Below are 23,841 nucleotides of genomic sequence, written 5' to 3'. Positions count from 1 at the left end.
GCTGGAAAGGCTGTGGAGAAAAGGGAACTCTTTTGCACTGTTGGTAGGAGTATAGACCAGGGCAACCACTGTGGAGGTCAGTCTGGAGATTTCTCAAAAAGCTGGGATTGGAAGTCCCATTTGACCCAGCTCTTCTACTTCTAGGCATATTTCCAGAACTGAAAACATCACGCCACAGTGATATATGTTCACCCATGTTTATAGCAGCACAATTTGTAATAGCCAGATCTTGGAAACAACCTAAGTGTCCATCAACTGAGGAATGGACATAAAAGCTATGGTATTTTTACATAACGGAATACTACTCAGCTGTAAAGAATGATCACATTAGATATTTATAAGTAAATGGATGCAACTTGACAATACTCGTAAGTCAAATAAATCAAACTCACATGTATAAATACCATATAGTCTCCCTAGTGTAGGTAATGGTAAGAGTACATAAGATTTTATGGTAATCATGTGCCCCATTACATTGCTTTGAAGCCTTATAATGTTTTCATTCATTAGTTGCAATGGTTTTATTCTATTTTGTTTGATTTTATTATGTATGACCATATGAACAGCTCTTTTAAAGATAACAAGACATTATGCTAGCCATTGCTGATTTAATATCATCTTGCTTTGAAGTCCTACAGTGTTTTTGTTCTTCTATTTCCATTGGTTCTATCATGTTGTGCCTTACTGGATTTTATTATGTGTGATAGTATAAATAAATTTTACATGGAAAATGAGATAAGATAGTATCCATTGTTTATTTTCTGTTATTTGGTTCTGAATGCCCTGTAATACTTTCATTCTCTTGAATGGTTTTATACTATTTTGTTATGTTTGGCATTGCTGTATGTGAAGGTATGCTCAACTATTTCAAAGAGAGAGACATTATGGTAGCTACTGCTAATATCCGATTGTCTTTTGGTGCAGTGTTGGGTTGCTTACATTGTTTTATTCTGATGTTTTGTTCTGTCCTCTTTTGTCTTAATCTCTTTAAAATAAATTGAAAAATAAAAAAAATTAAAAGCCTCATGTTGCAGGATATTTAGAAGTTCATTGGATTATGGGGCTTATATGTCACTTAATGTTATGAGGCAAGATCTGGTCAGGTGGGGCAAGACATTGAATGTACTACCTTGAAGGGCTTGTCTTTCTTCTTGGCTCTTCCCTTGACTCTCTGCTTTCCAAACACCATGATGTAAACTTCTTCCAATTCCTTGTACTATGCTGGCCTGCCCTGGAACCAGCTGACTACAGACTGAAATATGAGCCAAAATAAACCTTTCCTCTCTTAAATCGTAGGTGCCAGGTATTTTATACCAGCAATGAGAAAAGTGATTAAAACAGTCACCAAGAGCTACTCAACCCACAGCCAGTTTATATAACCCCCTAATCCTGTCACAAATACTTACATAATTTTTGAGCTTCTTCATGTAGAGGGCCAAGAGAAAGGAGGCAGCAGCTAGCTTAGAAGCCCTAACATGGACATAGTCATATTTCTGCAGGGTCATCTCACAGATAAATCGAGCCAAGGTCAATGTCTTCATGCTGGTATTGAGGCACTAAAGACAGCAAAAAGACTTGTTCAAAAATAAATTTAGAAAATAGTACCAGGCAGAAGATTCTATCTCCAATTATCTCACCACTAATGTAAACAGCTCTCTGCTGTAACAATATAATACACCTCTTCAGACACTGTACTCACCCTATAGTCCTCACCTGCAAAAATAAACTCCTTATAGAGAGATTTTAAAGCTAGCAGTGGAATTTGCAATTATTAGAACTTAAAAGAAATTATCAAATTTGTACCCTTCCACTTCCCCTTTTTGTAGCAGCCATCCTTGGAAAAGTCCAATTCTTCAAACTGTGACTTTGCACCTACTTCTACCCTAGAAAGTATTCCATACTCCAAAACAACTCTTTTCCTTTTCTTGTTTGAAAAAAATTTTAACATACATCATGAAAAAAATGCACAGTACCCACTTCTAAGATATAATAATTTAATGTGGACTCCACCATAACCAATATAAACTTCTCACATATCCCTACCCACACAACTCTGTCTTCATCCCCAAATCTACATTGTAGAAACCTGCAGTTTGCCCTTCTCTCTTCTGTAGCATCATAAAGATAATCATCTTTTTCCTCAGTAAGGCGGACTAAACCCAAGACTTTTGTAATGAGCTACATTCCCAGCATCCCCCCTTGAATTTTGAGATAGGGTCTCATTAAGTCAGTAATTTCCTCTAAGCTGAACTCAAATACGTGATACCTCACCCTCCCAGAGTGCTGGGATTATGGGGCTCTGTCATCACACTGAGCTTAGATTGCCAACTTTAAAGTTAGGAAATTAGCAGCCTTTCTGGATAAAGAAGACCAATATAGAAATAGAAAAACAAAGAAGTGCCACCTGTCTCTTACCACAGCATATCTGCGCAGAAAACGATAGGCAACTGGAATGTTGATGTCAAATTTGAGAGTTTGTAGGATCCTCATTTCCATGGCAAGCATCTCATGTCGCTGATACATATCCTCACAGATATATAGAAAGTCATCCACACAGGGTGAAATGAGCTCCTATGGGTAAGAGGAGAAGCAGTCACAACCAGGAAGAGTGCTCTCTCTTCTCTGCTTACAGACGAAAGACAAGGGAATAACGGTGAAGGATAGGAGAAAACCATATTGCCTGCCACACATTTTCAAGGAAGCTCTGAATGTCAGCTTTGGGTTGATCTGAGTGGCTCCACAGAAAAACAAAACCAGAGAAATGAGAGGAAGGCCTGCTATAAAACTGCATCACCATCAAGAGCAGAAATAACCTAAGTGTATGGATTCTTAGAGTACCAGAAACAGTATAAGACGACATAGGGCTTGAGAGCAAAAATCTTCCCTCCTACTGAGTGAGAACTAGGAATTAGAGATCAATGGTCTGTTCAGAAGGAAGAAGAGAAAGGGGCTGCATAAAGCAAAATGTTACAAATTACATTGAAATGTCCCCCAAAAGTCTCAAGCATTCAGAGGTAGGGATTTGGGAAGGTGACTGGATCATAAAGGCAGTACACCATCAGTGAATTAATTTGTTATTAAGAGACAGGGCATGTTTCTGAAGAATATATATTATATATACCCTGACCACCTTAGTCTCTGGCTCTTATTTCTCTCTTCTTCTGGATGCTATGAAGTGAGCAGCTCTCCTCTGCCACGCCCTTGGTGCTGTGATGTTTCTGTCTATTCTTAGGGCCACAGCAATGGAACCAGGTGACCATGTATGAAACCTTCAAATTTATGAGTCCAGATAAACTTCTCCTCCTTTATGTTGACTTTCTCATCAGAGGAATCCAGAGATGAGGAGAATGTGCATGGGGCAAGATAGAGAGGTGCTGAGAGCTAAAGGTACCAGTGTTTTGGGAGTGTGTCCCCATCTGCTGTCCTCTACAGGTTGAAGCTTGAATTCAAGGAGTCCATTGGAGGCAAGAAAACTCTTGATTCTCATCTCTCCATCTCTCCCCTTATATAGTTTCAGATCATAGACTGGACCAACCTGGTATTATAGAAAAGGAAACTGAGGTCCAGTGAGGTTAGGGAATTGGTCAGGCTCATATGCTATTCCTTTCTTTCTTCTCTGCTCATTCCATCTCCAAAATTTACCTCACAAAATATTTGGTATTTTTCAATTCTATGAGAGGAAGATACCCCTTCTCCATAGGATTTAGAAGGGACCCTTTATTCTGGCCACCAGAGGACAGATATTCTTGGTTCTAAGATTTGTTACAAAGTGTCCCCCATTTTTCTTCTCTTTGTCCCCTATTTTCTCTTCCTCTTTCTATTGACTAGGATACAATCCTGAGGCATGGGGTGTCTCCAAGGATAAGCCACGAGCATGAGGGGAGCATGAAAAGGAATGGGGGTGATGAGGTGATGAGGTGGAGAGGAAAGGGAACAAGTATAGTGGGAGGTAACAAGGGTTCTGGAAGAGGAGGGAGTGAGGGAGAAAGTTGTGAAGGGAGGGAGGGGGCCAGTGTATGATTTTGCCATTGTGACCAACATGGTCCACTGCTGGTACAAAAGACCTAACATCCACAAGTTAAAGGAACAGAGGTTTATTTTGGCTCACAGTTTCAATGGATTCAATCCATGTTCAGCTAGCCTCAAGGCAGAAATAGGGCACAATGGAACAGCATGGTAGAGCAAAGCTGTTTAACACATGGCAGCCAGAAAACAGAGAGAGAAGAGTGGAGACAGGGACAAGAATAAATCCTTCTAAGTTATATAGCCAGTGATATACTGTTTTCAACCAGGCCACACCTCTAGAAATGAGACATTGTGGGAACATTTTAGATCTGTAACATTCTGCCTCTGGCCCCCAAAAGTCTCACATTCATCTTAGTATGCAAAATTCATTTAGTCCATCTCTAAAAGTTGTCAAAGTCTTAGCAGTTCCAGCACTGTTGAAAAGTCCAAGTCCCAAATCTCCTCTGAGCCTCAAAGTGAACTCTTAGTTGTGAGTCCCTAGAAAAATTAAAAAGTTAAGTACTTCTCAACATACAGTGGCACAGGGTAAACAACCCTATTCCAAAAGAGAGAAATACAGAAACAGACAAATCAGACTAATGTAAGGCTAAAAATAAGCAAGTGAAACATTAAATTCTATAGCTGCTTGTCCAACACCAGTGGAAAGTTTTGGTGAGATATGGACTCCAAAGAGTTTATACAGTGCACCCCCCTGACTTCACTGGTTACAGTCTACATGGCTTCTCTCCTAACCTGGGTTCACTCACTGCCAGCAGCATTCCTCCACAATATTCGATATCCCTGGCATCTCCAACTTCCTAGGGTCTCCACTGCACCTTTATCTTCACTCTCACAGCTTGATCCTCTGCCCTGTCATGGGATCCTACCAGAGACTGGGACCCTGCCACAAATTTTTGCCCAGCCTCCCAGACCTTCTTTTGAAATCTGGGTAATAGCCTCTGTGATCCCATAACTTTTACCTTCTGGATGCCTGAAAACACAGTACTATATAGATGATGCCAAGGTCAGCCACCAGCTTGATCAGTAGCTGCCCTCCCTAAGATCACCGGTTGTGGTAGTGTCTGAGTACCTAGACGCCTAAACTCAGGGATATACTTCCCTAGGCAGCCCTTAATAAGCAGGTATCCCTGAATAAGTAGGCATCCCAAGGACACTCTTCTCAAATGAAAAGCTTATAGTTTTGCACTGTTGAGCTTAGGAAAGTTAGGATCTTCCTGATTTCCAAGTTGTCCTTAAAATATCTGTCTTCTTATCCCTGTACAAAATACTTGGCTTCTTTTTAATATTAATCTTTTCAGCAATCATATTCTTATTTGCCCCAAATTTGCAAGCACTTCCTTTCTGGCAAAACTCTAAACCTTACAAATCATACCATGTGCAAGTACAAATTCCCTATAATTGATATTGTCATCACATGCATCTAAAATTTACCAATGAAATTTTAAAAAATCATAACTCTGCAGTTTGCTCCTGATTCTCATTATAGATCTAGCTAAAACTACCTAGCAGTGTCTATGCTACAGCCTAAACTTTGAGCTGCCTTAGAAGTGCCTTGCCAAATTAGTCTGGTACCCCCTTAATCTCCATCTCCCACAAGCTCTCAAGACATGAGTAAATGCAGACAAAATTTTTGCCAGAGTATAATGCACAGGTCCTCTGGTCTACCAATGGAGTTCTTGTTCAAACTGAAACCTGAGCTTGACCTTTACTTTGCACACTCCTGCTAATATTCTCCTCTCCCTAGCTCCAAGCAGAATCTCCTATCAATCTCTGCTTACAGCATTTCATGACTTCTCTAGCCTGTGTCTCAAAATCTTTCCCAATCCCTCTCAGAAACCATTTCCAAAGACTTCTAACCCACATGGGCAGGTCTAGTCAAAGCAATGGCCTCACTTATAGTCAGTTTTCTCTATTAATCACTTTCCTATTGCTGCAACAAAATACCAAATGCCCACAACTTAAAGGAGAGGTTTGTTTTGACTCAAAGTTTTGTTGGATTCAATACATGGTCAGCTGGTTCCAAAGCAGAAATGGTATGACAATACATTGCAGCAGAAAAATACATGCCATCACTGTATGGCATCTAGAAAGGAGACAAAAAAGGTAGGAGCCAGGAATGATAATATAACTGTTCCAGTTATGTTCCTAGTGACCCATCCATACAGTGCCCACATCCAAAATGTGAGATATTTGGAGACTATTTTGGATCTAAGTTATAACACCAGCACACAATTAAACAAAAACATAGTTCTACAATTCTTTGATTTCCTTCACAAGATTTGTTTTCTCTCTGCTCTTTAACTTTTCTTACAACTAGCATAATGGAAAAAAAAAGGAGAGTTGAACAAGATCAGTTAATACCTAGGAAAAGGAACAGAACCAGAAAAGTTAGCTAGATGGATTGAGGTCATGAAAAAAAGACCGATACTGGCATTTATACCATTATTTCAAAAATAACTACTTCACCTGAACCATTTTAACTTACTGACTTTTATTTTCTCTTAAATGTATCTAGCACCCTAGTTTGGAAATGCTTTGTTATATATGCAGATAAAGAAACCATTAAATGTGGATAGAGTTGGTACAGCAAGAAAAGGGGTCGGTACAGAAAGTCATGTGGTAGGAGGTTTTTAAAAGAACTACCCAGTTAATTAGAGACATGTACATATAATACCTCTTCAAAGAAGAAATGGAAGAAATCTTGCTGATGCCAGGAAGCATACACCACCGCTGCCAACTAGCACCAGCTTTGAGAGAAAAAAACATTTGGTAGGAAAATATTGTTTGTGTATAATTGGATAGCTACAGATGGATACATATACACATTGTGTACACATGTGTATATGTGTGTGTACACAAATACATATAGATATTAATTATATGTTTTGAATAGAATCCTGATAACGTTGGTTCACTCCACACCTTAGGACTCAAGACTCACCTCAAATTTTGCTGCAATCAGAAAGGCAGTAGAACCAAGGAGTTGTAGCTTGTCTTTCGTGCACAGTGCTTTCATTAGGTAGTGATCCACCAGTTTCACTGCCAAGTAGAGGGTCTCGTGACTCATATCAAAGCTCATCTGAAAGAATACGAAAACAGGACAAAAATGTGGATAGTATATGGAAACCATATCCAACTAGATCTTACTCCCTGGTCTATCTGTGGCAACAAGGATGGTCCTGGCCAAATGAGACTGTGCTAGGAATGCAGAAGCCAAGTTGTTAAGGTGCCTATGTACAACTCCCATGCCTTTAAGTACCACAGCATTATTTATCTTTATAGATTTGGACAGATGACAAGTCTTACAAGCCAGAAAGAGATACCCTGCCTTCTTTTTGAGTACCTTGAGTAGACACATTCTCTTCCCTTAATTTCTAATACATAGATTCTTGCTTCCCTCCTTTTACAACTAACTTTTACAGTAAACTCTTAAAAGAGATAATGTCAATTTAACTCTATAAATATTTATTTACTACTATATTGACTTATTAGTTCCTTTTCCCAGTTAGACATGCTATTAGAATATACTAATAGGCAGTGTTACGGCTTTTCTCTAGGTGCCCCCCCAAGCTTCATGCACTAATAGGTGATGCTTTTCAGAGGTGGCTGGATCTAGGGTATATGAATATGGATTAAGGGTAACAACTAAGTCTACTGATTGGATTAGTATAGTTCTGGGTGTGGATAATAGGAAAGCACATCCTGTGTAGCACCAACCAATAAGCTTGTAGCCTAAACAGAATAAAAGGAAAAAAGAAGACCAATGCTGCTGTTGCTTGTTTCCTGTCTGACCACCCAGGGACTTTCTCCTCTACCACGCCTCTCTCCCATGCTGCTCTGTGTTGCAGCCAGTCAATAATTGAGTGAAAACTCTACAAACTGTAAGCTAAAACAAACCTTTCCTTCTTTAACTTGTGGATGTTGGATATTATGTCCCAGCATGGAGAAAGTAACTAAGAGAGGGAACCAGTACCAACAGCACAACTTAGAAGAGAATTTCAGGATAGAAGAAACAAGCATAGGATTAAATAATTAGTAATATAACCCTCTTTTCTTTTTCTAATTTCTGATTTATCAGTGACTTGGCTTCTGTGACTCCATGAAGCTTCCTGCTACAGCCCTCATCCCATGATGTATGCTGGCCCATAAATCTAGTAATCTAGTAATATAGCATCTTTGTAGACATTTAAAAAAAAAAGAGTATCTTTGGGTGAGTGCAATCCTCCAAAGACACATACAACCAAGTAGATAAGAACTTTATATGAATTAGCAAAACATACTGCCACATCAAAATACAGCACCCTATAGTAAGAACGCAGACTTTGGCAAACAAAGTCCGAGTTACACTCCATACTTATACATAGAAAGTCCATCAATCTTCAGTGATACTTCTTCCTCCCAGCTCCTTAGTAGGACTCAACAATAATAAAAGTTATCCTATTTCAATGCCTCAACTAATATATGAATATTCTTTATCATTTCCATAACATATTTAACCCCTGCTTAACAAACAACCAAATATAGTTCAATCCCTCTTTCAATGGTTTTAACAGAAAATTTTTCATCTTGGATGAAATCAACCTCCCTGTAAAATTCACTTCATTGGGCCTTCTTTTACAGAGGCTATTTTTATTGATTGGGTCTTATGTGACACTGAGATGCGCTGGAGAAATAGGTGTCTATTTGCATAAGCAAATGGTTATCAGAAGATGGCTGAATAAAACAATTCAACAACACATGTTATGTTTTTGATCACAAAACTACCAAGAAGTTCTAGCTGTTCATGAAATATGGCCTTGATCTCAGAAATCTGGTTAGTTTCCTATTACTGATACAATTACCATAAACTCAATGGCTTAAAGTAACACAAATTCATTATATTATAGATCTGGATGTCAAGAATTCAAGATGTGCCTTCCTAGGTGACCAAGAGTCACCAGAGTTGTGTAGCTTTCTGGAGGTTCTAGTAGAGAATCTATTTTCTTGCTTTTTCTAGCTTCTAGAAGAATCCCACACTCCTTGATTTGTACCTTCTTTCATCTTCAAATCTAGTAATAATTAGCCTAGTCTTTATTATTACATCACTCTATATTCCCCTTACACATAAAAGGACTTTGGTAACTACACTGGGCTCATTGTAGTCTAGGATAGCTTCTCTGTCTTAAATTTAGCTGATTAGGACTCCTAGGAAGATGGCATAGTACTAAGTAGCAGAGAAAACAGCCTCTCTGAGAGCCAACATCTACACGTGGGAATACACCATCGTGAGAAAGACAAGAAGGAAGGAAGTGGATCCCTTGGACCCAGGAAGAGTCTGAAGTCTGAAGAAAAGCCCACAGAGAGAGTAAAAAGAAAAACTTCAATGAAGAAGGAGGCGGTAGGTAGTGATGCCTTCACCTGGAGCCAGACTCATTGTATGAGCTGGAACCTGGGGCTCATGCTTATGGTGATAGTGGCTATTGACAACCCTGGAGGTCTCTGCAGAAAGGCTCCATGGTGGAGAGGAGCAGCAGATGTGGAAGACTATTCTGGCTGGTGGTGAGTGCAGAGGATTAGATCCACCCACAGGAGAAAAGAGATTGCTCAGATGCCATTTTGAAGTTGGGCTAGATAAGCCCAGAACCAGAACTGTTGCTAGCTTCCTCCAGCAGATCCTAGCTGGGCACAGACCCATGGAAATTGCTTGGACTGTAGCGAGTACAGTGAGTCTTGTCTAGTGACAGGCCTGCTAAGGTTATCTGCTACTCCATCATAAAGCAACTCCTGGCTTGTAGGGATACAATGGCATGATTTGGGACACTGTCTCCACAGGTTGTCTACTACTGAATCCAGAGACAGTCCTGGAAGTGAACCACTTTTTCTTTTGTTTTGTTGTTGTTTATCTTTTCTTCTTTCCTTGTCTGTTTTATTCAATTTGTTTTTTATTTCTCTTATAGATTTTCTCTCTCTTTTTTTTTTTTGAGCGTGAGTGTGGTTCCTAACCTCCTTGTGGGTGTGGTTTTGTTGTTTTACCTTTTATCTCTACCACCTCTCTTTCGCCTCAGTTTTCTGCATCATTTTCCACAAGTTGGTGGGATCCATCTTGGTCCTCCAACCTACTTGTAATCTCTTTCTCTTTTCCCACTTTGGTGTTTTCTCTTAATCCATTTTGAATATTAACCATTGAGGACAGAATTGATATATTACAGACTTATATACTGTATATAACTGTTTTGCATTCCATTGAAAAAATACAAGAAGACACTTAAACAAGACAGAACCTCAGACACCCAGTTCACCAAAAGGAAATCCAGGGAGCAAAAAGACTGGAAAATTCGAAAGACCCCTACCAGGGCTCTCCAAAGTGGTAACAAAGCAATTGAATGAGGCTCTGGAAAAAAATAAAACAAAAAATAATCTCTCAAATAACTACAGAGATTACCAAAATACATACCATGCTTAGTGATGTTAGAGCAGACACAGACCAAAAAAGCTCCTTGCTTGAGCTTAAGCAAATCATAGAAGCACAACATATGAAACAAATGGAATCCATAAAGCAGACTCAAAGGAGAATAAAAATTTCATTGAAATTATTTGAAGCAGATTAGGCCAACATGAGGACAGGACCTCAGGGTTTTTTTTTGTTTTTTTGGGTTTTTTTTTTTTTTTTGGTCTTTTTCTTTTTTATCAGTACCTGGGAAGGATCTCAGTTATTGAAGATAGGATTGCAGTTAGTGACCAGGAAAGAAAGATTTCTCAAAAATAGCAAGGAAACAGGAGAAATCAATCCAGAAGCTGCTAGATGACACAAAAAAGAGTAACTTAAGATTAGAGTCAATGAACAAGCAGGAGATACCACAAATGACATTAAAAATATGTTCACAGACATTGTGACAAAAAACTTTCCTGGCAGAGAAAAATAATTTGATATACAAATAAGTGAGTCATATCGAACTCCAATTAGCAAAGACCAAAAACATTTTTACATCCAGGGATATCATAGTCAAGATTCCAGAAATTCAACATAAGAATTTTAAAAGCTGTTGGGGAAAAGGAATAAATTGTTTAAACAGGAAAGCCTATCAGAATGATAGCTGACTTCTCAGCACAAACTCTCAAGTTAAGGAGAACATAGAGTGAAGTACTCCAAGTTATAAAAGAAAACAACTTTCAACCAAGATTGATGTATCTTTCAGAACTATCTTTCAAAATTGAGAGAGAAATAAGATACTTCCACAACAAAGAACATCTGAGAAAATTTATGATCACAAAATCAGCAATCCAAAATGTTCTGAAGGACATTCTAGAAAGAGATCATAGGGATTACAGCTCCATGAACCTCAACAAAAGAAACCCACTAGGAAAGGCAAACAATTAGAGAGAAAGGAAAAAGAAAAAATGAGGGGAGCAAATAATAGGAAAATAACATGACAAGAATAAATCAATACATATCAGTTTTAACTATTAATGTTAATGGTCTCACTTCATCAGTCAAAAGACACAGACTGGTAGAATGGATCAAGAAGCAAGATCCAACAATACGCTGTAAACAAGAAACACATTTCATCCAAAAAGAAATTCATAGGCTGAAAGTTAAAGGATGGAAAACAATATTCCATGCAATAAGAATTCAGAAAAAAGCAGGGGCTGCTCTTCTATTTGCAGACAAAAGTGAATTTCAGAGAGATCAAAAAAGATGGTAGATAGATAACAACTGGGTACAGAGGCTCCCTCAGATAGTCAACTTAGAATTCAACATAATACAGCATGGGGAGCCCCTAACGGAGGGAGATGAATTCTCTTATCCCAAGAAGAAATTGAGGTGAGAAAAACCACCAAAAATACAGTCCCGGTGGTATTATTGGAACAGCTAAAGGTTCAATGCTCCCGCCACAGCTGACGATTTGCTGGGTCTTCCGAATCCCTGCCGCGACCTGCCGGGCTGCCAGAAGCCCTGCCATGACCTGCCGGGCCACCTGAGGCCCCGCTACAACCTGTTGGGGCACCAAATACCCCACCACGACTTGCCGAGCTATCAGAGGTCCCACTGCTTCAACTTACTGGAAGCATAGTTACACCGAGATTGGGGGTTGGCGAGCCAAACAGAGAGCTGAGTTGCAGGGTGCCTACATCAACATGTGGTGAGTGACAGGAGTGGAGATATTCCAAAGAAAGCAGGGATACGGAAAACAACATTCTGGGACTGGGCAGGACTGGCAAGTACAAGGAGCAGCAGTGACTTCAGTCAGTTGTTCCCTTCCTGAACAGGATTGGTGGAGTAAGCTAGGACTGGGTCACACAACCTGGCTGAGACCCAAAAAGATATCTGAAATCAAGTCCCTAGGCAGTAGCGCAAACTAACCCAGTGGAGCATCAGAAGTTTGACTGACCCGGAGGGGAGGCAGCACAAAGTAATACAGTATAGGCCACAGCAGCTAGACTGACCCCAGGGGAGCTGGCACAAAGTAACATAGTGCAGGCTACAGCACCTTGACTGACCCAGGGGGGAGGCAGCGCACAGTTATACAGTGCAGGACTAAGCAGCTTGACTAATCTGGAGGGGAGGGGCCAGTATATGCTGTCCCTGTCTGCAACTCACTAGCACACTGCAGTGGGAAGGGTCATCTAGCCAGTGCACTTCAGAAGAATTGTGACCAACAAAGAAACAAACTGGGTCCTCTGGGAAGAAGCAAAAAAGATGGGAAGAGGAAGCAACAACAAAAAGTTCCCAGGTCCCAACCCTGAGAACACTGACCCAGGACACATAAACACAAAGGAGAATGAGAACAGCAAACATGCAATATCAGACAGCACCAGTGGACATAAAGAGATACCTTCGGGACCTCATGGACGAGTTCAAAAGTAAAATATTTAGCCAGGATATAAAGAGATTAATAAAAGAGATACTAAGCACCCCTTAAGCAGACACAGATGAAAGAAGGGAGGAGCTCAAACAAAGGAGAGAACAATTTGGTGAAGAATATAAAGAAAATATAGAATACATGAAGCAAATTCAAAGAGATTACCAGGAAATTAAAAACTCTATGGAAAGATGGTAAATCTGCCTGAAAGAAACTAAGGATAGATTATCTAAACTGGAGGACAATTGTGCAATGTGGGTTATAAAAGGGGAGTTTTTAAAAATAAGGAAACAAGTAGTAACAATACAAAGGCTAGAAGATGACAAGAAGATCTATAACTTGAGAATAACAAATGTGAATGAAGAAGCAGAGGTACAAACAAAGGCTATTTGCAGTAATAATTAAGGAAAACTTCCCAAACATAGGAAAAGGAAATGATATTCACATCTATGAGGCATACAGAATTCCAGCCACCTACAACCAAAACAGAGCTATACCCAGGCATATAATAATCAAGATCCCAGAAATTCAACATAAGAACAGAATATTAAAAGCTGTTAGAGATAAGAAACAGATAACCTATAAAGGGAGGCCCATCAGAAAAATGGCAGACTTTTCGACATAAACCATCAAGTCAAGAAAAGCCTGCAGCAAAATATTACAAGCCCTGAAAGAAAATAACCTCCATCCCAAATTGATATACCCTGCTAAACTGTCTCCAGAAATTAATGGAAAAACAAGACGCTTCCAAGACAAAGAGGAACTGGGGAAATTCGCAAACACCAATCCAGCCCCACAGAGAATAATGCAGGGCATTCTAGAAAGAGAGAAATGTACTAGAATTCCAGGAACAGTGGCAGACAGGCCTCAATGAATGGAGTAGAAAACAGAATGAAGAAGATAAGCAGACAACTGAAGCCAAAAAAAGAGTATAACAGAAATGAGACAGAAGGTTGGCTATAACCTCTAATATAGATGGCCTTGATACACTCAATTAAAAAAAAAAGAACCACATGTAGAGTACATCAAGAGGCAGGGTCCACCAAGATGTTATTTATAGGAAATATAATTAACATGAAAAAGAGTACATGGTCTGAAAATCAAATGAGAGAAAACAATGCTCTATGTGACAGAGAACCAGAGAGTAATAGGGGCAACTAGACTAGTATTTGTGGATAGGTTAGAAAGACAGGCTTTAATAGGAAAAGGAATACAATTAAGAGATCAAGGCCAGGAAGAGAAGTTTGGAAACACTTAGGTAAACAGAAGGTTCCACCCCTCCTCAATTTAAAACCAAGGGTGTTGGTCAGACCCAAAAATGCACAATGTACCCCGGGGAAGTGAAAGGGGAGGGTAGTCTTAAAAAAGATGGACGAAGATAGTTAATAGTGTATCAGGATTTAAAACCCACATTACTGCCACCACTCTATTTAGATAGATTTTATTCTATGTTTTTCTTTTTTACTGATAGATTTTTATTCTGTCCTAGTTTGTCTACTTGCATTAGATTTGAAGGCACAGATAGCTATCCCCAATATATCAGGATATAGCACAGTAATCATCTTTAATTTCCTATTATCTTAATCCGGAGCCCTGTATGACTTATACTGTTTTATCATGACTGATCTTAGTTAAATCTGGTTTGTTTGATTGCTGTTTGGTATTGACAGATTTTATTCAAAACTGATATGATTGATAGTATCAAGTCTGAGAGTATAAGCAACTACACTGAACAAGACTCTACGATACACATTCTGTTTTGGTAACTGCCTGCTTTTGAAGTTCTACACTATATACAAAGGTGTGCTTTTATTAATGATGTTATGCACTGATATATTCAATTATACTGTGACTGATGATATAGCCAATTCTATTGAAGATAACAAGAGACAACACAGAAACCATGATAGAACTCTTTGTACAATGGTCTTAGATGTTTTTTTCGTTTCATGTGTTTATAGGAATATGTTTTGTTCTGTGTTGCTTTATTTCTCCTTCTAATATAGAAAAGATAGAAATACATATTAAGACTCATGCATGTGTAGAATCAATAAACAGTTTATGAGAACTGATCTTATGACACATGATGAAATGAACACATACTTTGAAGAAAATGAGACACTAAAGTACCCAGTGCTGATCCTGGAGTATCATAAAGTGAAACCCAGAAATAGTATTATTCTTTGTTCAGAATGATATTAGCCTGCTTGGGTTCACTCAATCTCAACATAATTGAAGATATGGATAACTGCATATATGTTTAAGTGTATAGGATTGATAACCATATTCCTAAATTTTTGTTGGATAGTTGAACAGGACTGGTTGCAGCCTCACTGTTTGAATTCCCACTTTATATACTCCACTTTAGTGTCTTGAATAACTATGTGTAAGAGGACAATCTGTAATCATCAACTAGTTATTTCTTACTGTTTAGTTTTTTCTTTGAAAGTATGTATTATTTCTACCTGTTTTCTGTTTTGTTTAGTCTTTCTTTATGTTAAATTTTTTTAAGACACTACAGTACCCAGTGCTGATCACAGTGTCATGATGTGAAATCTAGCAATACTATTACTCTTTGTTCAGAATGATTTTAACCTTCTTTAGTTTGTTTAATCTAAACATAAATGAAGATATGGATAACTGAATGTATGTTTAAGTGTATAGGATTGACAACCACGTTACTAAGTTTCTGTTGGACAGTTGAACAGAACTTTTTGCAGTCTCGCTGTTTGAATTCCCACTTTACATGTTCCATTTCTGTATCTTGAACAACTATTTGTAAAACAACAATATGTAAACACAACTAGTGATTTCTTACTGTTTATGTTTTCTCTCTGAAAGTATGTATTATTTCTACCTATTTTCTGTTTTGTTTAGTCTTTCTTTAAATACAATTTTTTTTAAAAAGTGAATCTCAAGCCATCTTAATGAGAGATAAAGAAGATCACTACATCCTGGTAAAGGGAACGAGCCAAGAAGAACAGATAACAATCATAAATATATATGCAACAGATATTAGTGCACCAAGTTATATAAAACAAATATTAACATACATGAAAAATCAAATAAGCCTTAATACAATTTTGTTGGGAATTCTCAATACCCCACTGTCACAAAAAGACAGATCAACTAGACAAAAAAAAATCAATAATGAAATATTAGAACTAAATCAAACTTTGAGCAAATGGAGTTAGTAGATATCTATAGTGTTCCACCCTACAACATGAGAATACACATTCTTTTCATCTGCACATGGGACATTCTCCAAAATAGACCATATAGTGGTCCATAGAACATGCTTAAGTGAATGTAAAGGAATTGAAGTTATCTCATGCATACTATCAGACGACAGTGCAATGAAATGGGAAATCCATGCCAAAGGAAACCATAAGAACTTCATCAACACATAGAAATTAAATAGCACCCTACTGAATAATTAATGGGTCACTGATGAAATTAAAGAAGAAATTAGACAGTTTTTTACAGGTTAGTGAGAGTAACAATACAGCATACTGGAACTTATGGGACACAATGAAAGCAATTTTAAGAGGAAAAGTTATAGCAGTAAACACCCTTATCAAGAAACAGAGCAAACACAAATAGACAACTTAATGTTGGACCCTAAACTTCTAGAAAAACAGCAGGCTAAACCAAGAGCTCATACAAGGAAGGAAATTATAAGGATCAGACTAGGGATACTGTTATGTACCACAAGAAGTCTACAAGCATCAACACACAAAAAAATAGAAAATATAACACAGACACAAAATGCAACCTCAGACCCCCAACTCATCCAAGACAAGTCCAAAAACACAATGAGATAGAGGAAATCAGAAGCACTGACTGGGAATTTATGAAATGATAGCAGCACAAGAGCAGAATAAATGGACACGGTTATAGAAAAAAAATCTCCCAGGGAAAAAAAGAAATGAAGATCAAAATGAAAGACATTATAACAGAAACATAAAAAATAGAGGCACTTAGGAAAATGATGAAAACCATGAATGCCCAACATAGCAAAGAAATGGAATCCATGAAACATATCCAAACAGAAATCCAGATTAAAAACTCCATTGAAACTATACAAAATAAAGTGAATGAAGGCAAGTATAGAATATCAGATCTAGAAGAGAAGATTGTGGCTAGTGACCACAAAAAGAAAGATATCTAAAATAGCAAGGGACTAGGAAAAATCAAAGAGCTGTAAAGTGAAGCAAAGAAGAACAACCTAAGATTAACTAGAGTCAATGAGAAAGCTGGAGATACCTCAAATGCCATTTTTTAAATATCTTCACAGAAGTAATGGCAGAAAACTGAAAAAATATAGATAAAGAATTTGACATATAAATAAGTGAAGCATATAGAATGTGAAATAGCCATGACCAAAATAAATATACCCCACAGTATATAGTAATCAATATCCCAGAAATTCAACATACACACAGAATAATAAAATCAGTTAGAAAAAAATCACCTATAAAGGAACGCCTATCAGAATCACAGCAGACTTCTCAACACAAACCCTTATGTCAAGGAAAGACTGGAGGTATTTCAAGTCCTAAAAGAAAACAATCTCCAATCCAGATCAATGTACCCCACAAAACTATCTTCCAAAATCAATACAGAAATGAAATACTTCCATGACAAAGAACAACCAAAGAAATTCATGACCAAAACACCAGCTCTCCAAAATTCTCTGAAGGATATTTTAGAAGGAGAAAATAAAGACCACAATTCCAAGAACATCAATAAAAAGAAGCCAGGCAGAAAAAGCAATTAAATAAAGAGGAAACATAGGGAACTAACAACAGCAAACTATAATTAGAAGGATGAGTCAGTATGTATATGAGTCATAACCACCAATCAAAAGAAAGACCAGCAGAATGGATTAAGAAGCAATATCTAACAATATTCTGCATAAAAGAAATACATTTAACTCAAAAAGAAATTCACAGACTGAAACTCAAAGGATGGAAAACAATACTTCATGTGTCAAGAATACAGAAAAAAGCAGGGGTAGGTATTCTACTTCCAGACAATGTGAACTTCAAGCCAAGACAAGTCAAAAAGAGACAAAGAAGGTCACTACATACTTGTTAAGGGAAAACTCCAAGAAGAGGAAACAATCATAAATATATATATGCACCAAATACCAGTGCACCCAACTACATAATACAAATATTAAGGGACATAAAAAGTCTAATAAGCACTCATACATTTGTAATGGATGACCTCAATATCCCACTGTCACAAATAGATTAACTAGACAAAAAAAATAACAAAGAAATATCATAACTAATCCAAATCTATGAGCAAACGATGTAGTAGATGTCTACAGAGTGTTCCTTCCCACATCAGACTTTACATCCTCCTCAGCTGAAATGCATATTAAAATAACGCTAAGATTCCATCTCACCCCAGAAAGAATGGCAATCATCAATAAATCAACCAAGAACAAATGCTAGAAATCTTGTAGGCAAAAAAGAATGCTTCTCCACTGTTGGTGGGAGTGCAGACTGGTGCAACCAGTGTGGAAATCAGTGTGGAGACTCCTCAAAACCTAGGACTATGCCTGCCTTGCAAGCAGGCAGTCATGAGTTCAATCCCCGGTACCAATAAAAAGGAAAAAGACAAAAAAAAAAAAAAAAAAAAAAAAAAAAAAAAAAAGCTAAGACTAGATGTTCCTTTTCACCCAGCTATTTGCCTTCTTGGTACCTTTCCAGAAAAAATTAAAAACATCATACCACAATGATATATGCACACCAATGTCTAAGCACAGTTTATAATAGCTAAATCTTATAAGCAATCCAAATGTCCATCAACCAAGGAATGGGTAAAAAAGTATGGTCTTTTTATACAATGGAACACTACTCAGCCATAAAGAAGGATAAACTTGAGACGTTTATAGGTAAATGGATGCACTTTGAAACCATACTCTTAAGTGAAATAAATTTGACATGCATGTCAATATTGCATTGTTTCCCTCATGTGAGAAACTTAGTGTAAATAAGGACCAAAATATTCAACATACATTGTAAAATACGAAGAAATTATTCAAAAGGAAAGGGGAACTACCAAGGTGGAAGGGAAAAATGAAGGAAGGGAGAAGGATAAAAATAAAAGGATAAAATGGAAACAAAGCTTTATAAATAGGAGGGTATTATGGATTAAAAATCGGTGGTCTACTTAACACCACCTAAATTAAATCAGCATGGTGCTGAGCATAGATGGTCCACCTGAGGTAAGTTGCCAGCATAAATAGATGTGGAGAAGAGCAAGGCATTGCGGGTTTGCCTGAGTGTCACTGTTTCAAGTCATTGCTTCTAGCTTTGCTCCTTACATTGAGCAACAGCTTCCTGGCTCCAGAGGGGAAGATGTGTGTTGTTTAATCTTCAGGAGAAGCTTGTTATGCTGGTTTTCTGGCATGTATTCGACTGTTCTCATCATTGGAGGAGTTTGGGATTTCACTGTCGCTGAGGACAACTGTGGTATTTTCAGGGCAGCTCTGGTCCTTATTTTGAGTATGACTTCTCGGCTCCAGCGTAGAACCCTCACACCTACCAGCACAGCTCCTTCACCCCATTGGCGAAGACTTTCTAGCTTCTACCACTGACTTTTGAGCCTTTCCAACATGGATCTATAAAACACACTGGTGTAAGTCCTTCTTGTGGGCTCTAAACCTACAGATAGACTAGAGGGAGGCATTGTCATGGGCTCTAGGTCTTCAGCTGGACTCATGCAGGACACTGCTGTGGAATAGAGGCCTTCGGTGAATATTCTGGGTCTTTAGTGTTGTGGATAGATTTCCTGTACTTTCTTGTTTTTAACTCTGGGTGACCATCATAAAACAATATAAATTCTATGTCCTGTATTAATTGTTCTCCCTGCAACCCCTGACCACAACAGAGGGGAAGAGGGATTGAAGAGAGGAGAAAGGACTAGAAAAATGGGAGGAATCAAGATATATCATATGTACAAATAAATTTCCTATGAGAAATATGATCATTTTGTATATCTAAATTGTAGCAATAGACTTAATAAAAGAAAAAATAAAAAAAGATTTTAATGTAATGAGTGAGATAAAACAGGTTACAGTACTTAAAAAAATGTCCAATATTATAAGCATAGGTCTTAAATCATACTTTTAGTGTGAAAATTAAAAAAACAAAACAGTTAAAAGTAACTACATTAAAGGTTGAGGATGTAGCTCAGTGGCACAGCACCTTCCTGGCAAGAATGAAGCCCTGAGTTTGATTCCCAGTACAAAAACATAACTACATTAATATATTAAGAGAGACAATTATGGAAGATGTAATTTCGTACATCAAAAATTCAAAATGTAGAAAAGGAATCCAATGCAATTAGTATATATTTTCTTGTTCTTCTCTGATTTTGTTTTTATCTTCATGGTTATATTATGCAGCTGCAATTTCAAAATAGCTTGTTATTATTAAAGATGTATTTTGTAAAAGTCTCATGGTCCACATAGCAAAAATTTGTAATATATAAACTGAAAATAATAAGCAAGAAATAAAAGCACACTCTTAGAGTAATTGGTTCAACCACAAAAAAGATTATGAAAGAGGGAGAAATAAACAAAAATAAAGGAACTAAACCAAAACTAAATGGTGCTGAGAAAACTGGACATCCACATGCAGATTGGGCCTAAACACTTATCTCTCTCCTATAATAAAAAAACAACTCAAAATGGACTAGTAAATATAAGACCTAAAATTATGAAACTACTGGAAGAAAACAGTGGTTCAAGACACTGAAATGGGCAAAGGTTTTTTTGAACAAGACCCAAAAAGCACAGGAAATAAAAAGAAAAATAGACAAATGAGATTACATCAAACTAAATATTTTCTGTGCTGCAAAGTAAACAATGAATGGAGTGAAGAAACAGAACGGAAGCTACAGAATTAAAGAAAATGCCTGCAAACTATACATCTAACAAAGGGGTTAGGATCCAAAATACATAAGAAACTCCATAAACTCCATAGCAAAACAAAAAACAAAACAATTTTATAAAATATGTAGCAGATTTAGGGGCTGGGGATTTAGCTCAGTGGCAAAAGTGCCTGCCTTGCAAGCAGGCAGTCGTGAGTTCGATCCCTGGTACCGATAAAAAGGAAAAAGACAAAAAAAAAAAAATGTGTAGCAGATTTAAACAAGCATTTCTCAAGCCGTGGGCTGGGAAGACAACAAAGAAGTCAGCCCAACCGCCTCATGAGCCAGCCAGTGCACAGGCTAAAATAAGAAGAGGGCTACACCCCCCTACCCCACCCATTTAGGTGACTGGCTGATTCAGAGAACACAGGCTGGGATGATAGCAACTGAGATACAAAAACAACTTAAAGCTTATATTGATTGATTGACTGCAGGCCTGGGGCCAATAGTCTGAGCATCTGTTTAGGTGATAATATGCAATATAACAACTATGGGGGATTTCCTTCTGTCTTTATTTTGAAACCCAATACTGTTCTTGTTGTTTTGTTTTATTCCCTTCAAAATTCAAAATAAATAAATAGGCATTTCTCAAATGAAGACCCAGGAATGGCTGACTGGTACATGAAAGTGCCCCATATCACCACGCATCACAAAAGGGTAAATTAAAACCACAATGAGACATCACCTCGTCGCAGTAAGAATGTGTATTATGAAAATAACTAAAGATAACAAGTGCTGGTGAGAATGTGGAAAAAGGAAACACTTGTACACTATTGTTGAGATGTAAATTAGTAAGGCTATTATGGAATACAATATGGAAGTTCCTCAGAAAGTTAGAAATAGAACTACCCTATGATCCAACAATTCCACTGTGTATATATACAAAAGAAATGAAGTTAGTAAGTTAAAGAGACATCTACACTCCCATGTTGACTGTAGCAGTACTCACAATAGCCAAGAAAGGAAAACATTCTAAGTATTTACCAACCAAAGAACAGATAAAGAAAATGTGTTATATATATATATATATATATATATATATATATATATATATATATACCATGGAAAACTATTTGGTTTTAAAAAGAATGAAATCCTGTCATTTTCAGCAACAAGGACAGAGCTAGAGATCATTATGGTAAATGAAATAAGGCACAGAAAGACAAGTACTGAATAATCTCACTCTAAAGAAAAATCTAATAAAAGTTGGTCTCATAGAAATTTAGAGTCAATGGGGGCTGGGGTTTTAGCTCAGCAGCATAAGCACCTTCCTTGCAAGCAGGCAGTCGTGAGTTCGATCCCCGGTACCGATAAAAAGGAAAAATCCAAAAAAAGAAACTTAGAGTCAAATAGCAGTTATCAGAGACTGGGTAGAGTAAGGGTGGAGGAAGACAAGGAACTGTTGATCAATATATACCAAGTTACAGTTGGATAGGACGAAGAAGTTCTGGAGTGCTGTGAACAACAGGATGACTATAGGTAATGATAATGTATTTACATTGCAAAAAACTAAAAGAGTTTTGAAATTTTCTGCTATAAAGAAATAAATAATGGAGGAGATATACCTAACACAATTATATACATTGAAAAATACATTTGCAAACTATAGATCAAATACACACATTGATAAATAACATGGTAGTCCTTATTAAAGGACTATTAAAGTCCGAATAAAGGACTATATGTATTAACATATAATTCTGTGTTTTTAATTTATCAGTTAAAAATAATGTTTAAGCCAGGTGTGGTGGTACATGCCTATAATCCCAGCACTCAGGAGGCTGAGACAAGAGCATTGTTGCAAGTTCAGGACCAGCCTGGGCTACAAAGTGAGCTCAAGGGCAGCCTGAACAGCATAGCAAGACCCTGTCTCAAAAGACTAGATAAATAAATAAATAAAATTTAAAAGAAATAAACCATTGATAACTCCAACAACTTAGAAGGATCCCAAGGGAATCACAGTAAGTGGTAAAAATCAATTTTAAAATACTATGTTCTAGCCAGGCATGGTGGTACATGCCTGTAATCCCATCACTCAGGTGGCTAAGATACCAAGGACTGACACAAACTTGAGGCCAGCCTCAAGTACATAGTGAATTCACAGCCAACTCGCAGTACAAACTGAGACTCTGCTTCAAAAAAAATTGTTCTCTGTGTTACTTCATTTACAGTATCTGTGAATTGATAAAAGTATAGAAATAGAGGACAATTAATTGTCAAGGACAGAAAGATAAGGGGAAAGAGAGTTGTGGCTACAAAAATGTAGTATTTAGGTATTCTTGTGATGATGGAACAGTTCTGCATCTTAACTATGGTGATGATTACAACGGTTACATATGTAATAGAGTAAAATATATATTAATGTATATTAGTATTGCTTGTGCAACTTTATAAAATATGTACACTTGGGCCACATCCCCACAATTCTAATTAAATCTGGACTGAGCCTTGGCTATCTATGACTTTGAGATGCACCTCTAGTAAATAAATATTAAAAATGAGGGGATAATATAATGCAAATATTAATAGTGTTTGGAATTATATGATCACAGGTAATTCGAATTTCTTATTTTGCTATAATACCAAGCTTTTGAGCAACAAAAATAAAAGGATTTTTAAAAATCCAAACAAATTCTAATGGCAGTCAACTAGAAACCTCCAACTCAGTAAGGACTATATAAGGATCAGCAATATACTCCCTACCCCATACAGTACTGGGGATTGACTACAAGGCCTTCACACTAAGCTGTAGCCTGAGCCTTTTTTGAAGATAAGGTCTTGATGTATCATTAAGTTGGCCAAAATTAGTTCAAACTTGTGGTCTTCCTGCCTCAGCCTCATATGCAAAATTACAAGTGTACCCCATCACATATGACTATGATTAGAAATCTTTGGGTTCCACTTCACCTATTTAATATTTACCAACTTTTTACTCTTAACTAATTTCTATACTCTATGATTTTTATATGAGAGACATGCTCATATTTTACTGATGAGCAACTATACTATGTCTACCTTATTTCCC

At 37.4% G+C, this 23,841-nt stretch overlaps 1 protein-coding gene across 4 annotated transcripts in view; it reads right to left on the bottom strand.

The window, feature by feature from the left end:
* Window positions 1-23,841, bottom strand: part of Ccnb3 (cyclin B3) — a 111,695-nt gene that overhangs the window by 29,964 nt on the left and 57,890 nt on the right. For all 4 annotated transcript variants that reach the window (XM_063245852.1, XM_063245851.1, XM_013159051.3 and 1 more), the window contains 3 exons: window positions 6,968-7,105; window positions 2,416-2,571; window positions 1,407-1,556 (listed from right to left, as the gene is read on the bottom strand). In XM_063245852.1, the coding sequence (XP_063101922.1) occupies window positions 1,407-1,556; window positions 2,416-2,571; window positions 6,968-7,105 (444 nt within the window). The remainder of the gene's footprint in view (window positions 1-1,406; window positions 1,557-2,415; window positions 2,572-6,967; window positions 7,106-23,841) is intronic.

The sequence above is a fragment of the Cavia porcellus genome, unplaced genomic scaffold (assembly GCF_034190915.1).
Source record: "Cavia porcellus strain 051 isolate PalLab524CR breed Dunkin Hartley unplaced genomic scaffold, mCavPor4.1 scaffold_3, whole genome shotgun sequence".
Lineage (NCBI taxonomy): Eukaryota > Metazoa > Chordata > Mammalia > Rodentia > Caviidae > Cavia > Cavia porcellus.
This window is presented reverse-complemented; position numbering and strand designations above follow the sequence as displayed.